This window comes from Talpa occidentalis, unplaced genomic scaffold (assembly GCF_014898055.3).
Source record: "Talpa occidentalis isolate TD23 unplaced genomic scaffold, MPIMG_talOcc4v2.1 talOcc4.7, whole genome shotgun sequence".
Taxonomy (NCBI): domain Eukaryota; kingdom Metazoa; phylum Chordata; class Mammalia; order Eulipotyphla; family Talpidae; genus Talpa; species Talpa occidentalis.
This window is the reverse complement of record NW_023605083.1, coordinates 43,232,649-43,251,694: the sequence shown is the minus strand read 5'-3', so window position 1 is coordinate 43,251,694 and position 19,046 is coordinate 43,232,649. Positions and strand designations below refer to the sequence as shown.

The following is a 19,046-nucleotide window of genomic DNA, read 5'->3' as shown; positions in this document are numbered from 1 at the left end:
GTTTTTGAACTTTAAAATATTTTTGTCTTTCATTTAATTATAAAATAATGGAATATTGCATTCCTAATCAATTCAGGAGAATGCTAATCTCCCCTCCTCAGTTTAAGTAAAATGATTAAAGGAAGATAATTTTCCAATTTTTACCTTTTTGTAACACCATTGATATATTTTTCAAGTATTAGACTTGAAAAAAAAACTTGATCAAGAGTTTATGTATTTTTCTGTTATGTCAGAGTGAGAGCTAAGATCAAATGTGACTGCTAAGTTTTGACATAGATATTGCATCAGCTTCATAATGTCTGGAAATTATCTCTTTAATGAGTTAGTTAAAATCATTAGATTAAATGGATAGTCTTGATTGAGTGGCAATAATGTCTTTTTTCAGTAGAAGAACCTAATATATACAAACTCTGCGTTACAAGGTAAATCTTTCTTATGCTTCCCATATGGATTCCAAAAGATTTTGATTTTGTCTAACCTTGATTTTAACCTACAGGTTACTTACTGTCATTTTGATAGATAAACCAATTGTCAGAGGGGAAAAAAGACAATTTGAGTCACCTTCAAATCCCCATCCCTGTTTATTGAAGAAATAGAAAAGATCCAAATTGTGCTTCCAGTTGTTTTCTGTACTGATTCCCCACCAATATTAGGAAGACTGTGTGACAGGCAGCAAAGTTTTATCACATGTGCTTTATCTATTTTCAACACAAGTAGAAAAGTCACTCATATACTGTATTATCTTCCTATTACAGGTAAATAAATATTCTTTTTATGTGCCTTCCTATTTCCACAGAACTCTATCTGAGTAAGGAGGATCTGAAAAAACTCCACGATTTTGAAGAGCAGTGTGTGGAAAAATATTTCCATGAGAAGATGGAGGGTCTGAATTATAGTTATGAGGAACGGATCCGAGTGACATCAGAAAGGTAGAAGACGTATATTTCTACCTTCAATCTGCTACTCAAAATGGATTCTACTAGAATGTCTGAAACAATACAACTAATTTCAAAATCCAGTGCTGCTTTGGGTTCTCTAAAACTTTCTCTAGTATCATATAATATAAATGCAATCATTGCATGTTTGTTGAGCATCTGCTATGTCTCAGGCTTTCTTGTAGTTACTAGAGATCGATGGCCAATGATATGAGAGTTCCTCCCTTTATAGGACTTACATTCTAGTGTGTGGATGTGGAGGGGTGAGAGGGCGAAGGTCAAAAATTAAATAAGGAACCATATAAAGATGGTAGATACTAAAGGAGCAATGAAGAAAAATAAAGTAGTGTACAAGAACAGAAAAAGGATGGTAGTAAGAAACCAGAGCATCTTGATGTGGGGTTGGGCTATTTGAATTGGCCAGTACAGAAAGGTTGCTCTGAAGGATTTGAGGAAGAATGGTCTGAAGGAAGTGAGAGAGATGGGTTAGGCAGAGACTTCTGGTTGGGTGGCGCACCTGGCAGAAGAAACAGCCAGCATAGACACATGAAGCAGTAAGGTATGTCCTGGAACAGCAGGTGGATCTGGAGGAGGCTGAGTGCTGCATACTAGTTACATTGGGGGTTCTTGGGCAGTGGAGTTGATGGGGCTTCACTTAAGTGGGGAAGAGTGATTAAAGGTGGAGTCAGCTATTGCAGGCAGTTTTTGTGAGAAGTTTTACTGCCTGGAAATGAGCATGAGCAAGAAAGAACTGCAGGAGCAGGAGAGAGGAGGTGATTTGCTGAAGTGAAATTCTCCAGGGGTGGGGCAGATTAATGGAGTGTCTCAGCATTCTACTCAAGCAGGGGTTACAAAAGGAATTTAACCAGTGCACAAGAAGATAAAGCTTGGATGTTGGAAGACTTGTGGTTATGCATGATATTGGCGAGTGTGGGGTAGTGCAGGGTGGACTTTCAGAGGTTTGAGGAAAGAGAAGATGTATTGGAGAAAATGAATATGTGTAGGTACATTCTGTTTGGGAAATGCTGCATTTTAGGAAACATAAAACACTTTAAACATTAAATACTTTAACATCATGTGCATGTGATTCTGGAGAGAGTTGTAGTTTAAGCAGTTTCTGTCATTATTTAGTCATGAAGCCCTGTTGAGGAATATTTGTGATCACCTCCCAAATAATTCATTTAGCACTTCAGGGGACTCTAGGACTCCCAAAAGAACTTCACCTAGATCTCTTAGGAGTTGCTGAGTGGAGCTAGAGTTCCGTGGTTCATGCCGCTGATTATGGAATCATATTGCTTGAGCCTTCAGTCTCTCACTTAGCATGTGACTGGCATGTAACCTTCTTTTTATGAAAGGCATAATAGCCTGTACCTTATAGGGTTGTTTTGTGGATGAAATAAAATAATAATGTAGAGCCTTTCTAAAATACCTGATCATAGTGAACACTTAGCAATTATGATTATCAGAGTGATTATTTTTATTATAATATTTAAAATATCTTATCCAAAGACCCACAATAAAACAATAACCATATTGGTCTCCCTTTCACCCTCAAACATTGCATAGAGGAAACTAAAACGATAAGAATTTATTCTTATGTCAGAATGACTGAAAGGCTAGATTAAATTAATGTAGCTTTTGGTTGAGGAATATAATTAAAATGTTCCGTAGGACTTTGAGTTTTAGAAATAAATGTCTATAAAATGAAGAGGACTGGATTTGCAGGTGATCAGGTTATTTATCACTATTATAGCATGCTATCTGTTGCTGTGAATAGTTGCTGGTTTCTATTGTATCCATTTGGATGTGACTGCTGCTAATGGAACTTAATGAGTCTCCATTACTGCTGTTCAGACTGTACTGTTTTCAGATTAGATGAAACAGTGCACTAGTTGAAGAGGCTCTAATTAAGCACATTTGCAAAGGGAATATATATGTATTTTGTGTTCTTTCTCTCATCATCCCTGTCAATTCTAGTTTTGTGGGCTCCAGAAGGTCAGGAAGTATTTATTAAGCCTCTGTTGAGTTACCAAAGTTGAGTTCTATAGCAGAAGCAAGAAAGAGAGGGTCCCACCCATAGAGACTGTAATAAAAATGGAAAATATCTCTTTATTCTTTATTTTTTTTATTTTTTTAAAGATTTATTTATTTATTATTTATATAAGCACTGGGTACAGTCAGAAGTGCGGGAGGGTGAGAGAATTCACCAGAGCCAGAGCGGGGAGCAGAGCAGGCAGAAGGACCGAAGTACACTGCTGAGGGGAGCAGTGGGCGGCAGGAGAGGTCTGCGTGCCATGTGGGACCCTCCTCCGGTGGCTGGGGAGCAGCCGGGGATCGAACCGGTGCTGCAGAGGCTGCGGGCAGGTTCGCAACCCGGCACTCAACTGCTGCGCCACTGGGGAGACCCTCTCTTTATTCTTTAATTCTATTTGCGAAGCTCCCTGTAAAAAGAAGTGAACGATTTCTCAAGCCTTGTGATTTGATATATATTGCAAAGAGGGGATGTCTAAATCTATTTGGGGCTTGCTTGGTACACTGAGAGCTAAACTCTTAATGGTACAATCACTACTTCTTACACCCCTAAATAAGACTGGGTATTTTTTATTTTTCATATGGTTGTGTTAGCCATGAAACTGTTTATTAATTAACTGTTTTTTCACTTTATTCCTCTTTATCAAGATTTATATTTTTGAGAAATTGAAAAATATTCCCCCTCCTCCAGTAAAAGACTAAAATAGGGGAAATAAGGAAAGAAAGCTATGACATAAGCCAGAGCCCACTAGAAAAATACTGGCCTTTTTCCTGTTAATGTTCTATATAATTTTAGTTAAAATGTTTGTATATTCTTTTCCCACCTTCACCTTTCAAATATTTTAAAAATATTTCTTCAAATGTTTACAAAACCAATCTTTGTAAATATCCTTACTTGCAAGGTTTTATCTTATTTAAAAATATATACTGTAGACATTAACAGACATCCACATGCTAGCCCCTACTACCAGAAATAGTCAAAGAAAATTACTATCAACAATATAAGCATGCTTTTTAATGGGTGTATAATATTCGATGTCATAATGTAATAAATCTTCTTTAGCATAGCGAACCAATAATTTCTTTGTATACGTTCTCTAATGGTGGTACCCATGCCACCATTGATTCATTTTAATCTTTTTAAACTTTGCTAGGTTAAAAAAATGTTATAACAATGTAGATGAACTCATTTTATAGTAATTTTAATTTCTCTGCTTACCTAGTAAGGCTGATTATTGTACTGTGCTTCCTTATCTCTTTCATCTTTTGTGACTTGTCTGTTAGTGTAATTTTTTTTCCCTCAAAAAATTTGTAAAATCTCTTGATTGATGAAGGGACAGAAAGACATTATCATATTTGTTAGAATAATTTTCAATTTATTTTTATTTTAAAATAATACAAATTTTTTCCTATAATCAAATCTGATATATTTGTAATTTATTCTATGATTGTTAAGCTTAAAGAACTGTGTTAGTTTCCTAGGGCTGATATAACAAAGTACCAAAGACTGGTATCAAAAATCTCACAACAGTGGAAATGTATTGTTTTAAGTCCAAAATCAAGATCTCAGGAGGGCCATGCTTTATCTAATGGCCCTAGGGGAGAATCTTTCTTTGCCTCTTTAAGCCTCTGATGTTGCTGGCAATCCTTAGTGATCCATCACTCCAGCACAGCAACTTTCTCCAAGTATATCTTCATATTGTTTCCCTTCTATGCCCAAATTTTCCCTTTTTATAAGGATTCCAGTATTACTGGCTTAAGACCCACCCTAATAGCCTTACTTTAACCTTATTACCTTTGTAAAGAGCCCATTTCTAAATATTCTGGGAATACTATGGATTAGGAATTCAGCATATCGCCTTTGGGAGACACAAAGCAAAACCTATCCTCACACAGAGATATTTAGAGATATATACAGATGAATATTTATCAACATAGTTCTTCATTCTTTCTCTGTAATTCTCTAAATGAAATAAATGCCTTTAATTTGACTCTACTTGTGATTTACATTTTTTCTTGCATAGTTGAAGATGTCTTGTGTTGCTTTTCTATGAATCAAGGGCTGGGCATCATAATTTTGAGTTAGATTATTGAAGATAATTAAAAAAAATTTTCTGGGGCCTCCCTGGTGGTGCAGGCAGTTGAGTGTAGCACTGTGAAGCTGTCCACAGCCTTTGCAGTGCTGGTTCGATCCCCGTCGGCCTTGGAGCAACCCACATGGCGAGGCAGACCTCTCCTATCTCGCCCGCTGTTCCCCTCAGCAGTTTATTTCATCAGTCTGCCTGTTCTGTTCCCCACTCTGTCTCTGGTGAATCCTCTCACCCCCCTGTATCTCTGGCCTGTACCCTGGTTCTTGTATAAATAAAATAAATCTTTTTTTTTAAGAAAAGAACATATACTTAAAAAAATATAAAAAAAAAATTTCCATAATGTTTTTCTGCATTAGCTTTGTTTGAAACTTGGGAGACCTGTTTGAACTTAGAATTTTTTAAAAAGGTCTGTACATTTTTTCCAGTTATATATTTGACTAGTGACTATATTTCTATCCTTTTGATTTCTTCTTCAGAACCTTCTTTCCCTACCAAAAATAGCATGGTACATGCCAATAGAAGATATTCAAATGTTTGTTATATAACTTGACGAGTACATTCATTTATGAGTCTATCAATGACTACAAATGGGCTTACTGATGAGATGGGGTATGAGGTATAATTAGCAGGAAGCTGAGATGTGGTTCTGAAAAATTAGAGAGAAATAAATTCTGGAAATTAGCTTTGTAATTTTTCCTCATTGTAGTGATATTGGGAATTATAAGAGGGGACAGAGTCACTTGATATGAGAATATATATTGGAGGGAAAAGACAGATCACAGACCCAACTTTGGGAAGCCGTTTAAGCTGAGAAGCCACCTAAATATGGAAATAGACAGGAAGAGAGTGAGCAAATCCCTGTTGACTTAATGTGTTTATTGGCTTTTCTCCTCCTCACCTCTAGGGTTACAGAGATGTACTTCCAGCTGAAAGAAATGAATGAAAAGGTGTCTTTTATCAAGGATTCCTTACTGTCTTTGGACAGTCAGGTGGGACATCTGCAGGACCTCTCTGCCCTGACAGTGGATACACTAAAAGTCCTTTCTGCTGTTGACACCTTACAAGAGGATGAGGCTCTCCTGGACAACAGAAAACATTCTATTTGCAGGAAACTTCCACACAGCTGGAGTAATGTCATGTGTGCAGAGGTTCTAGACAGCATGGAGAACTCAGGACAGAAGAAATACCAGTATTATAGCACACCCCCTTCTTTGCTTCGGAGCCTGGCTAGAGGTTGGCATTCCCCAAGAGGACAGAAGGGGACTCTGGAGATAACAACCACTCAGAGGAAGGCTTTAAACAGAAGAGATGACCATGAAGAACAAGAAACAGAAAATAGTATGGTTGCATCTGGGGTGTCCACTAACAAGCAAGCACATTCAAAGTATGGTCAATTTCTCCTGGTTCCTACTTGTCAAAAGCAATTACCTTTTCCTGGAGAATCTGATTTGCCTCTGTCCAGACCATCTGTGGACACATGTATAGATGAGCTGGCAATTAAAAAAATCACCCAGAATCAAGTCTCTGCTCATCTGACTTGGAAAATTCCAGTTGTCTCAGTCCAAGTCTCAGTGACTGAACCCAAGGAGCCATTTGAGCACCTTCCTGACATACCAGCCAGACAAGACAAGGGGGAGCAAGTTTCACCCACATTGAGTTGCAAACCTGAACCCACAAAAGTGACCTCTCTCCCTTCCCAAGTTGAGAACATGCAAACTGGTGGTGGATATGTGAACTGGGCATTTTCAGAAGGTGATGAAATTGGTGTATTTGACATTAAGAAAAAATGGCAAACCTGCTTAGCCTCCATGCATAGGAGTGAGTCCAATCACAATGGACAACGCCAGATGCAGACCCGAGGCCGGTCCCTATCTGACAACTCCACAAGATTGGCCCGAAGTAGTGGTTGCTCAGAGGTGGGGCCAGGACTCCAACCAAACACATCATTTTGGATCAATCCTCTCCGCAGAGACAGGCCCTTTATTAGGAGTCATAGTTTGAGATTCCACAAGGAGGAGAAATTGAATAACAAAAGTAAGAAGCAAATATTTTAAAAGCTTGGTACTAAATCCTTTGCATTGCTACAACTTACTGTAGCAATATAACCCATTGTCTCATGTAACCCATTTCCTTACAGATCTTTCAAGATCCTCAGAGATAGGGCAGTCAGTGTGGATCAAAGCAAAAATGCTAACCAAGGGTAGGAAATTGTCGAAGAAAAAGAAGAAAACACAAGAACTACAGGTGCCAGTAAGTGTATTTTATATATATATATATTTTTTTTTAAATATTTATTTATTTATTTATTTGTTAATATATTTATTTATTTATTTATGCAAGAGCCGGGGTACAGGCCAGATGCGCATGAGGGTGAGAGGATTCACCAGAGACAGAACAGGGAACAGAACAGGCAGACTGACGAAATACACTGCTGAGGGGAGCAGCGACAGGAGAGGTCTGCGGCACCATGTGGGACCCTTGCTGGCCGGCCGGGAATGAACCTGTGCTGCAGAGGCTGTGGACAGCTTCATAGCGCGGTATTCAACCGCCTGGCCACCAGGGGAGGCCTGAACTCTTTTTTTTTTTTTTAAAAGATTTATTTATTTATGCATACAAGAGCTGGGGCACAGGCCAGAGGTGCGGGGGTGAGAGGATTCCCCAGAGACAGAGTGGGAAACAGAACTGTCAGACTGACTGAAATACACTGCTGAGGGGAGCAGCAGGCAATGGCGAGTCAGGAGAGGTCTACTGTACCATATGGGCTGCCGGGGGATTGAACTCGTGCTGCAGTAGCTGCGGACAGCCCCACAGGTTGTGTCTCAACCCCTTGTACCACCAGGGAGGCCCAAAAGATTTACTTATTTATATGTAGAAGAACTGGGGTGTAGGCCAAAGGTACAGCGTGGGTGACAGGATTCACCAGAGACAGAGTGGGGAGCAGTGCACATGGATCTATTGAGATACACTGCGAGGGGAACAGCAGGCGAGACAGGAGAGGTCTGCTGTGCCATGGGGATTAGCTCCCAGGCTGAGGATCAAACTCATGCCACAGTGGCTAGTGATAGCTTGATAGCGCTGAGACAAACCCCTGCGCCACCAGGGAGGCCCACTATATATATATATATTTATTTATTTATTTAGATTAAAGTAACATTGCATCATAGCATCATAAGTTTCAGGAGTCAGGTATGCATCGTTATGAACCAACATATGTCTATACCACATGAAGTTTGCCAGTGAAAGGTGAAAGAACTTCTACTCTTCATCATAGTGCCTTAATTGATGTGACTCAAAATGTTTTCAGATTAATCTTATTGTGTTCCAACAAGTGTCTTTCTCTCCAGGTCATAACAGTCAACACCTGCTCTCAAAGTGGTCAGTTGAATTCAGAGTCAGAAGAAAATAACATTTCAGAAGAGGAGGGCAGCCATAACTGGCTCACGGTGTCCAAATTTAGTCAGATAAGTATGTAATAGTCTATACTCTTACATTTCTCAGAACTCTGGTGTGTAGTTGTCCTTTTTTGTGTTATCTTTGACTCTTTCTGAATCAGAGTAATGTTGGCCTCATAAAATTTGTTTGGAAGTATTCCCTCTTCCTCAGTTTTTTTGGGGGAATCTGAGGGGTATATGTATTGGTTCATCATTAAATGTTTGGTCGAATTCACTAATGAAACTGGTCCGGTCCTGGAGGTTTGCTTTTTTTGTGGGAGGGGACTTTTGATTACTGTTTCAATTTCATTGCTTTATTGGTCTGTTCAAGTTTTCTGTTTCTTCCTGATTCAGTCTCAGACAGGTGTATACTTCTTAGCATTTATCTGTTTGTTCTAGGTAATTCAATTTATTGGTATATAGATGTTTGAGGTAGTCTCTTAGGAACATCTGTATTTCCAAGATGTCTATTGTTACTGCTACTCTTTCATTTCTGATTCTATTTATTTGCGTCCGCCCCCCCCCCCTTTTTTTTTGTTTATAAGCCCAGATAGAAGATTACCTTTTTTTCTTTTTCACTTTTTTGAAGAACTAACTTTTGGTTTCATTGATCATTTGTACCCTATTTTTTTTCTTTCTATTTCATGTATTTCTGCTCTAAATTTTGTTATTTCCTTCCTTCTCCTGGCTTTTGGCTTTGTTTTTTCTTTTTCTTTTTCTATTTTTAAAGGTATAAGTTTAGTTTATTTATTTGGTACTGACATGTTTCTTGATATGGTTAGCTTAGAATTGAACTACTTTTACTTTTCATGTAAATTGTGCTGTGGTTTCATTTCATTTGATTTTATTTTTTGGTCTTTGCTGGCTTCTTGGTTTTTGCAGTTGCTGAGTCAGCATGGTGGGGGTGGTGGAACTAGAGGGGTTAAGTCACTGGTTTGATCTTGCCTGGGGAGAAGTGCTTGCTTGTCTTTGTTGTACCACCAATCTCCACGCTCTCTGTGGTTTCTGATCTCAGACTCTGCTGTCAGTGCATTTCATGAGATCAGTACCAGTCCTTAGGGGCCACGGAGGGGGTGTGCTGCGAGTGCATGCGCTCTCACTCTGAATGAGGGCCCAACCTGCGGGGATCACACCACTTCCTCCATACTTGTTTCCCTTTGGTCAAGGGTGTATACTTCCACTCTGTTTATTTCTCCCTTCTCCAGCATCTCTGACTGAATCAGCATCCCTACCATCTGTAACACCTACCCCTCCATCCCCCATAATCCCTACCCCAGGCCATAGTCTCCAGGTGTTTCTCTCCACCCACCTCCTATTTGATGAATCATGACTCTGTTCTGTATCTTCTCTGGGCTTTTTGTGTTGATTTCTAGTGCCCAGGTAGTATATAAAGTATGCCTCAAGAAAGAGGATTCTGCATGTAGTGTCCTCTGATTAACTGTTAGATACTCCTTTTGGGAACAAAGCAAGGAACTATCACCATCTTGGTCAGTCTCAGTAATTTAATTATTGACTTTGATGGAGAAATATAAATTGTTATAAATGTAAAAGTAGCTATAGAAGAATAAGAATAGAATACATAGCTTTCATTCACTTGAGAGAGAAAAAGGACAAAGGAATATTGGTAAATTTTCTAAATAGAGGAAACCAAACTTAGGCGAATCCACTGTGTTTAGACCTTTCTTTTTGGAACTGTGACTTGCACACATTTCCATGTATTCTCTAATATTTTCCTTTCCTTTTCACAAGGTCTAGAACCTTATATGTATCAGAAAATGAAAACTAAAGAAGTTGAATGGCATTCAGTACAAGTCAATGATTATCTGAAGCAGTCTCAAGAGGTAAAAGTATTTCATCTGATAGTTTTAAAAATGATAATGCACACAATACTTGTCCAACTCTTTGAAAGTGTCTGCTTTACTTTTATGTCCCTTAATTGACTTCTATTTTGTGTTGGTAATATATTTAAATTTCTATTTTAAATCTGAGCTAAGTTGAATCCCTTACCTATTTTTTCCACAACTCTCCTGCCCATTTTATTCTTTTCTTATTGTTCTTCTTTATATAATTTACTTATGTGCCCATTATTTTTTTCTGGGTATTTTTAGCTTGAGAGAGAAAGAATTCAGGAATTTTTGAAGCAGTTTTTCAGATACATGCAAATTGCCTTGTGGAAGAAATATAATTTTTTTTTAAAGATTTATTTATGCGTACAAGAACTGGGGTACAGGCCAGAGGTGCGGGGGGCAAGATAATTCACCAGAGGGCCTCCCCGGTGGCGCAGCGGTTGAGCGCTGGGTTGCGAAGCTGCCCGCGGCCTCTGCGGCGCCGGTTCGATCCCCGGCTGCTCCCCGGCCACCAGAGGAGGGTCCCACATGGCGTGCAGACCTCTCCTGCTGCCCGCTGCTCCCCTCAGCAGTGTACTTCGGTCCTTCTGCCTGCTCTGCTCCCCGCTCTGCCTCTGGTGAATTCTCTCACCCTCCCGCGCTTCTGACTGTACCCAGTGCTTGTATAAACAAAACAAACAAACCAGCAAACAAATAAATAAAGCATGCCTCTATTAAAAAAAAAAAAAAAAAAAAAAAAAAAAAAAAGTGCCTTCTCTTTAAAAAAAAAAAAAAAAAAAAAGATAATTCACCAGAGACAGAGCAGGGAACAGAGCAGGCAGACTGACTGAAATACACTGCTGAGGGGAGCAGCGGGTGAGTCAGGAGAGGTCTGCTGCACCATATGGGTTGCTCCCTGGCTGGCCAGGGATCGAACTCGTGCTGCAGAGGCTGCAGATTGCTTCATAGTGCGGTGGTGCTTAACCTTGAGCCACCAGGGAGGCCCCAGAAATATAAAATATTTTAATACGTTTTTAAGAGGTAGAACTAGAAGAAAAAGATATATCAACTACAGCCAAACAGATTTCAGTACAATTTGAGGAGGAATTGTTAGCAAGTGGAACTTTGCAAGCATGGAATGGCTTATTTCTGGAAGTAGTAAGTTCCTCAGTGTGGTTAGTCAAACAGACTGAGAAAACCTCTTTGCAGATGTGATAGAGAGGGTTTGGGCATTGCAGGGTAAAAGGACTTTTCTCCAGTGCTGAGATTCTCTGACTTTAAAACCCTTTTTTCTTAATTTCTACTAATATATGCCTGTGTAATTGCCGTTTATCATATGGGCAGTGTGGTCTAGTTAGACTAACCCAAGAAACCTAATTTTGGTGTTGGTGTGAATATTATTTGTATGAACTTGGGAACTGTATGTAAATCCCCTGTGTGAATGTATACCGTATTAAAATCCTTAGATGTTATGAGAATGTAGTATGTGAAAGGTAATGAAAGTAAAATATATGACTGCTTGAGGTTGAGGTAGGAACCTGTGTTCAAATCCTGACACTGCCGCTTCCTAGGTTTCAAAGCTATATACATCACCTAACCTGTGAACGTCATTGTCTGTGTCTCTTAAGTGGAGCTATTGCTATCCTTATGAGATAATTGATAGTGGATAGTAAAAATGACAACCAAATAGAGTAGTCCCTGGAATGTACTAGATTTCAAAAAATAATAGTTGAATATAAATAGGCAATAGAATGAGATATATTCAAGGCAATGTTATTTTAAATAATAATCAACTGATATGATAATATGTTAATGATGTAATTGTCATTTTTGTCTGTCAACTTTGACATTCATTTCTTATCATGAACTGATTTCATGTTTACTCTCATTGCTGTAAAACCTTTATATATTATATTTATTCTTTAGTGTCCCCATAAAAGTAATTTCATTCTATTAAAAGCCCAGCAGCACATGGAGTTACTCTGATATTGTGCTACGGTTATCCATCTTTCTAGCTTCAGTTTGGTATGTTTATTAAAGGAGAAATATCAAGGGAGGGGAAAAAAAGAAATATATCCTCTAAGGAGTACATACTCTGGAAATTTGGGGTGGGAGAATGTTGGGTGAAGATGTGATGACCTTCCTTTCTGTACAGGATCTGAGCAAAAACTCTCTGTGGAATCCTCAGAGCGCCAAACTCAGTAGAGACTCCCCGTGAGTATTTCTAAATGTGTATCTTTAGCATCTTTGGCTTCTTCTTCTTTTATTTTTAATATTTTATTTAATTTTGCATAGAAGAAGTGGGATGCAGGCCAGAGGTACAGGGGGTGAGAGCTTTCACCAGAGACAGTGGGGAGCAGAACAGACAGATCTACTGAAATACACTGCCGAGGGGAGCAGCAGGGAGACAGGAGAGGTCTGCTGCACTATGTAGTTTAGCTCTCTGGCTGAAGATTGAACTCAGGCCATTGTGGTGGTAGTGCTGACACTTAACCCTTAGGCCACCATGGAGCCCCTGGTTTCTATATTTTTTAACCTGATTGGAATAAAGTTTCAATTTGGTCAGAAAATGAGAAAAAAAGTGTGTGTCCAATGACGATATTTTCCTTTTCTTAGCAGTAACAAAAATAATTTATTATATAAGTTTTCCTGTAAACTTTTGGTTAACATCATAGGTATTTGTCAAAGCAGCAATTCTTTGAGTAGTATTGAGACAGAGGGACAAGGGAAGATAGGGATGAAGAGAAAGGAGATAGAGAACTCACAAGGATGTGGAGTTGCGTTTCCTCCTGCAATTTTACTTATTCAGAGAAATAAAAATTGAAAACCAAGAAAACAAAGATTATTACATTTTGCTTGTCATGTTTTCCAAACTTGCCAAGTTACATCATCAGGTTAACTGTCCATACAGCTATAGGAGTAGAAATCAGACTGCCTACACTACAGAGGGCCAGCTGATAAACAAGCAGGTAGAAGGTGACTTTCGGTTTGCAGTTCGCTCTATTTGAGATGGCCTTTTTTTTTTTTCCTGGAGCTCCCTCCCATCAAGGTCTCTCCATGCAAGCCTGCCTCTAGACTTATAGTGCACATGACTTTTTTTCTCCCAAAGGTTCAGTAGTTTGTGCTCATGCAGAGTAGTGGGTTATTGCAGCATGAAATTAAACAATAATTGTAATTGTACTTTGTTCCCCAAGGACCTTAAATACTGGAGATATTCTTTGAATGTATTTATTCAGAGATGCCTGTGGCCACTTGTGCACTTGAGCAGGGCAAGTAACAATTTAAAGAGAACTAATTTCAGCCTGTGAACATTTAGGGGCCACGTGGGCTAATGAAACTGATTTGTAGACTTGTCCGGAGACATTCATAGACTCATTTGTAGGCATCTACTTTGCATAGTTCAGGAAACCCTTTAGTTTAATTGATCCAGAACAACACAAACACAGTTAAATCTTATATATGTTGTGTGATCACATTGCTAATTGAAAACAAAAACCAACAACTGCTTTGCAGTTAGCTTAGGGCATGTATAGTAAATGGATTACATGCATATTGGGTACTATTTTTTTTTTTTATGAAAATAACTGTAAGACTGTAAACTGCTTCTGTCATGATAATGATATGGGTCAGATATAACTGATGGTTTTCTTTCAAAGAATTATATACATAGACTGCATGTTGCTGTCTTACATATTTTTTTAATCATTATAAGATTTAAAGCATTACTTTTAATTTTTCAAACAGGATGAGAAGTTCAAGTGGAGTTGACAGTAAGTTTTTATATTTAAACATTTTAATTTTTTCATCTTATTAATAGTAAGGTTCACATTCCTCCTGAGAGTTTGTAGTCCTTGAAATTCTATTTATGATTTTTGTCTACCATACAAAGTAAAGAGTTCAGTAGAAAAATAGAAAGTTGAAGATAACCAGGACTTATTTCTGGTTTAAAATTTCTTGAATCACCTGTTTTTATGATTTTCCATTTTTCTCTGTGAGTGAGGGCAAAATCACTGAACTCATTTTAGACTTTCAACAACTCTTACTGTCACTTTTTTACATGTTGCTCACTAAGTCATTCATAAGATTGTATGTAAATGCCTTTTCCTTTATGGTTTCAGTAGGACACTATGGCTCAAATGGCTAAGTTCGGCTAAGCTACGCGAGACAACTTCCTGCTAATGCCACTCTCAACTACTCTTAACCATAGCCACAATTTACTAGCTCTCACTCATATTCTTGACCCTTTGATGAAGACTGGGCACCTTCTCTTTCTTTGTTTTCTTTTTTTTTTTCATTGAGGTAACAATGATTTACATTGTTTGTGTTTTATAAGTACAGCCATCTCCCCCCTTAGGTGTGGATGCCACATTGCACTTGCCACAGGACACCTATGGTTCTCCACCATAGTCCATAGTCCTCCTTCTCCCACTTTAGTCTTGCCCCACTGACTCCCCTCTCATACAGACTCAGTTCTACAGTGAACTTTCTTGTGTTAATTCTTAGCTTGACTTTATCTGACACTTTATTTGGTTTCTCTGTATTCCACATATAAGTAATACCAGCTGGTATCTGTCTTTCTCCTTCTAATTTATTTGATTTATTTGCTTAGCAAAATCCCACCATTTTCTTTTCTTTTCTTTTCTTTTTTAAAAGATTTATTTATTTATTTATACAAGCACTGGGTACAGTCCGAGGTGCGGGAGGGTGAGAGAATTCACCAGAGCCAGAGCGGAGAGCAGAACAGGCAGACTGGAGCAGCGGGCGGCAGGAGAGGTCTGCGCGCCATGTGGGACCCTTGCCTGGCGGCTGGGGATCAAACCGGCACTGCAGAGGCTGCTGGCAGCTTCGCAAACCAGCGCTCAACTGCTGTGCCACCAGGGAGCCCCAAATCCCCCCCATTTTCATCCATGTTGCCACATTTGGCAGGAGTTTATCTTTTTGATAGCAAAGTAGTATTAGACTTTGAGAGCAAAGTAGAATTCCATGAGTCCTGATTGACTCATCCATATTTGGGCACTTAGGCTGTTTCCCTAGCATGGCTATTGTAAAAAGTGCTGCAGTTAACAAAGAAGTGCATGTTTTCATTAGAATTAGTATTTTTGTATTCTTTAAGTAAATACCTAGGAGTGGGACTGCTGAGTCATATGGCAGATCCATTTTTAATCTTTTGATAAATCTCCATCCTGTTTTCCACAAGGAGTGGACCGGTCTACATTTCTATCAACAGTGTATGAGGGCTTCTTTTAGGCTTTGTTGTTTTTTGATCTTTTTGATATGGGTCATTCTTACAGCTATAAGGTAGTATCTCACTGTGGTTTTGATTTGCATCTCCCTGACCGTCAGTGATGATGAACATTTTTTTATGTCTGTTGGCCATCTGTATATCTTCTTTGGAGAAGTGCCTGTTTATCTCTCCTGTTCATCTTTTGGTTGGGTTATTTGTTTTCTTTTTGTTGAGTTGTGTGAGCTTTTGGTAGGTCTTCGCTATCAGTCCCTTATCAGAGGTATGGTATGCAAATATTTTCTCCCATTCAGTCCTTTTATCTCAACAACAGTTACTTTCCCTGGCATCTTCCTTTTCTGTGGTCTTATGCAATACCGTGTTCATAGCTTTTCAGTTCCTTTGTAGTTCTTCTCTTTCAACTACAAACTTGTCATTTTGTATAAAAACGAAAAATAGTATTTTTCTACTTTATAAACAGCTGTTCTTAGACCTTACCTCTAATTTAATTGAAAAAATATTCGTATTTGCTCTTTGGCTCATGGCGTCTGTCCCCACGACGCTACTGAAATGCCAATAAAACTGCTAAATCACATGATCTCTTCCTAGTTCTCATTGAACTTGTTTTGATGTTGATCTGTTTTCTAGGTTTCCATGCAGCCTTTCTTTTCTGGCACTCTTGTATTTCTGTTTTGACTGCTCTTGTTCCCACAAGCCTCCTCTTCCTTCACCCAAACTGGAAATTTTAGTTGTTGACAATCTTTCATTCTTATCTATCAATTTTGCCTCTTAACTCCACATTACCTTGAGCCTCATCTTTAAATAACAGTGCTTTAAAAAAAAAAAAGACTAATTTTATTTTGTGATCTGTGTCAAGTTGTCTCATTCTCAGTGCAGGGGGTCCTTCCTCCCCAGGAAAACAGAATGGGAGGAAGGGGCTTTGTGACTTTAGTGCCTCCACAAAGCCCCTAAAAACTGTGTTTTTCTCTATCCTGCTTCTCCTGCCTTAAAGCCTTCATTTGTTTTCCTAAAATAAATGTATACTTTCTTTTGTCCTTGATTTTGTGTCAGCATTGTGGTTGGTTTCTCTCTTTTTAATCTTTCCTATGTTCCTATCGGAATTATCTTTCTGAACAGTAAATTTTCACTTACATATATTGAAATCTTCAATGGTTTTCCATTTCCTACTGGATAGACTAAAATTCCAAGTCTTTTCTCAATGCTTTTGACAGTCCAGCCTCAATCCAAATTTCCAGAATCATTCTCATGAGATTTTTCATTTGATACCTCTGTCATGCAGAACACAGCCACTTACCTATTAACAACATATGGGTGTTTAGAGGCATTTAAAACAAAATGTTCCATCTCCCTCTCACCCATGTCAGCAAATGGCAACTCCTCCCCTCTGGTTGCTGAAGCCAAAGTCTTGCGATCATACTTAACTACCATTTTCTCACACTCCTTCATCCAACAAACCAGTAAATCCTTTGAAATAGATCTAGAATCTGATTATTTTTCTACCTCCACATACCAGTCTTCATCTCTTTGCTGACCTCCAAACTATTGCCCTCTAAAAGCCTGTTTCCAGAGAGCAGCCAGAATAATGCTTTTAAACTGAAAGCCAAATAGCCTCTCTTCTGTTCAAATGATCTTTCATCGCACTCTGTAACAGTGAAGTTCAAACACAGTCTACAAGATCCTGTTGATTTGCTCGCCCTCCTCCAGCTCTTTAACCTCATTTCTTCTCAGCGTGATCCACACCGTCCACATCCTCCTCCTTAGCACAGCGACCTGCCTCAGGGTGTTTGCATTTGCTGTTGCTTCTGCCTGGCATAGTCATTTATCCACACTGCTCACCTGTCTCTTCCCTCCGGTGTATGCTCAAATTTTACTTTATCAAAGAGGCCTTGGCTAGTCATGCTACAGAAGGTCATAACCTCCCTGCTCCCCATACATCATAACCTCTTAGCTTGATATATATGTAATCTATATGCATCACACCCGCTAAGTATGGATAGGTAATGTTCCATTTCATTTTAGTAGCATGTAGCCAGAGAATGTTTCATTACTGTTCTTTCTCTCCAGCATAGACCAGTGTGTAACACATAGGTATGTTCAATGAGTATATGTTGAGTGAATATGAACAAGATTTTACTGTCTCCTTCAATGATGATGCCAGGATAGAAATTCAGCTTTATCGGATTGAAATACCGCATTCTTGAAGTATTTCATATTATTTGTTTATGAAGGTTTTTATATGCATCTCTGTATATCACCAGTATAGTAGATCGCAGCATCACAAAAGGAATTGTGATTATGTTTACATGTCTTTTTTTTTTTTAAAGATTTATTTATTATGTATACAAGAGCTGGGGTACAGGCCAGAGGTGTGGGGAGGGGTGAGAGGATTCACCAGAGACAGAGTGGGGAACCGAACTGGCAGATTGACCAAAGTACACTGCTGAGGGGAGCAGCGGGCGCGACAGGAGAGGTCTGCGGTGCCATCTGGTTTGCTCCCTGGCCGGCTGGGGATCAAACTCGTGCTGCAGAGGCTGTGGACAGCTTCACAGGCTGTGTCTTAACCCTTGTGCCACCAGGGAGACGCTTACATATCTTTCTTTTTTTTTTTTTAAAGATTTTTATTTATTTATGCATACAAGAGCTGGGGTGCAGGCCAGCGATGAGGGGGGTGAGAGGATTCACCAGAGACAGAGTAGGGAACAGAACAGGCAGATTGGGTGAAGTACACTGCTGAGGGGAGCAGCGGATGAGGCAGGAGATGTCTGCCTCTCCATGTGGGTTGCTCCCTGGCCAGCTCGGGATCGAACTCATGCTGCCGAGGCTGTGTATTGCTTCATAACGTGGTGCTTTAACCCCTTGCACCACCAGGGAGGCCCCTTACATATCTTTCTTTGCCAGTATTTCATATTTACTTTTTTAGAATGTAAGTCACATCATATTCATATCCGTCACACCTTGCCTGACCTATAACAGGAACTGAAAACTTTATTTTTTGTTATTGAATGAATTTATAAAGGAAGAGTCTTTTTTGCTGGTTTTACTATGAACCAAGCACCCCCAAAGGAAGGGATTTTTGTTCCTTTCCTTATTCAGCATCAAGAAGCTGGAGAGATCTGTGAAAACGGGCTCATTATGCTGCTTACTCTACTAGGCATCAAGCAGTAACCATCATGAGACTAAACTTCTCCACTTTAATTTTGATTTTATGAAATGGCATAACTGTTGCAAGGATTTCTCTGGAGCCTTGTAATTTAGGACTTGAGAAGATAGAAGAGAACCAGTTAAACTTGCAGAATGTGTTCCCAACACACAGTCCTTCTGTAACCAACCAAACTCCTTGGCGTCCTATTCTCCTCCTACTCCTTTGTTTTGGGTACATAGATCTTAATGTGTTTTCATCATTTTGTTGTCATTTTAGGTCAGTGAAGTAGTCTGCTAATAACTTGGTATTAATAATATGTTTATATATGTGCCGCATCTTGGTAGGGAAG

At 39.1% G+C, this 19,046-nt stretch overlaps 1 protein-coding gene across 7 annotated transcripts in view; it reads left to right on the top strand.

The window, feature by feature from the left end:
• TRPM6 (transient receptor potential cation channel subfamily M member 6) overlaps positions 1 to 19,046 on the top strand; it is a 122,464-nt gene that overhangs the window by 82,005 nt on the left and 21,413 nt on the right. For all 7 annotated transcript variants that reach the window (XM_054688891.1, XM_037491818.2, XM_037491819.2 and 4 more), the window contains 7 exons: positions 797 to 929; positions 5,961 to 7,090; positions 7,194 to 7,306; positions 8,401 to 8,521; positions 10,237 to 10,328; positions 12,469 to 12,527; positions 14,058 to 14,083. In XM_054688891.1, the coding sequence (XP_054544866.1) occupies positions 797 to 929; positions 5,961 to 7,090; positions 7,194 to 7,306; positions 8,401 to 8,521; positions 10,237 to 10,328; positions 12,469 to 12,527; positions 14,058 to 14,083 (1,674 nt within the window). The remainder of the gene's footprint in view (positions 1 to 796; positions 930 to 5,960; positions 7,091 to 7,193; positions 7,307 to 8,400; positions 8,522 to 10,236; positions 10,329 to 12,468; positions 12,528 to 14,057; positions 14,084 to 19,046) is intronic.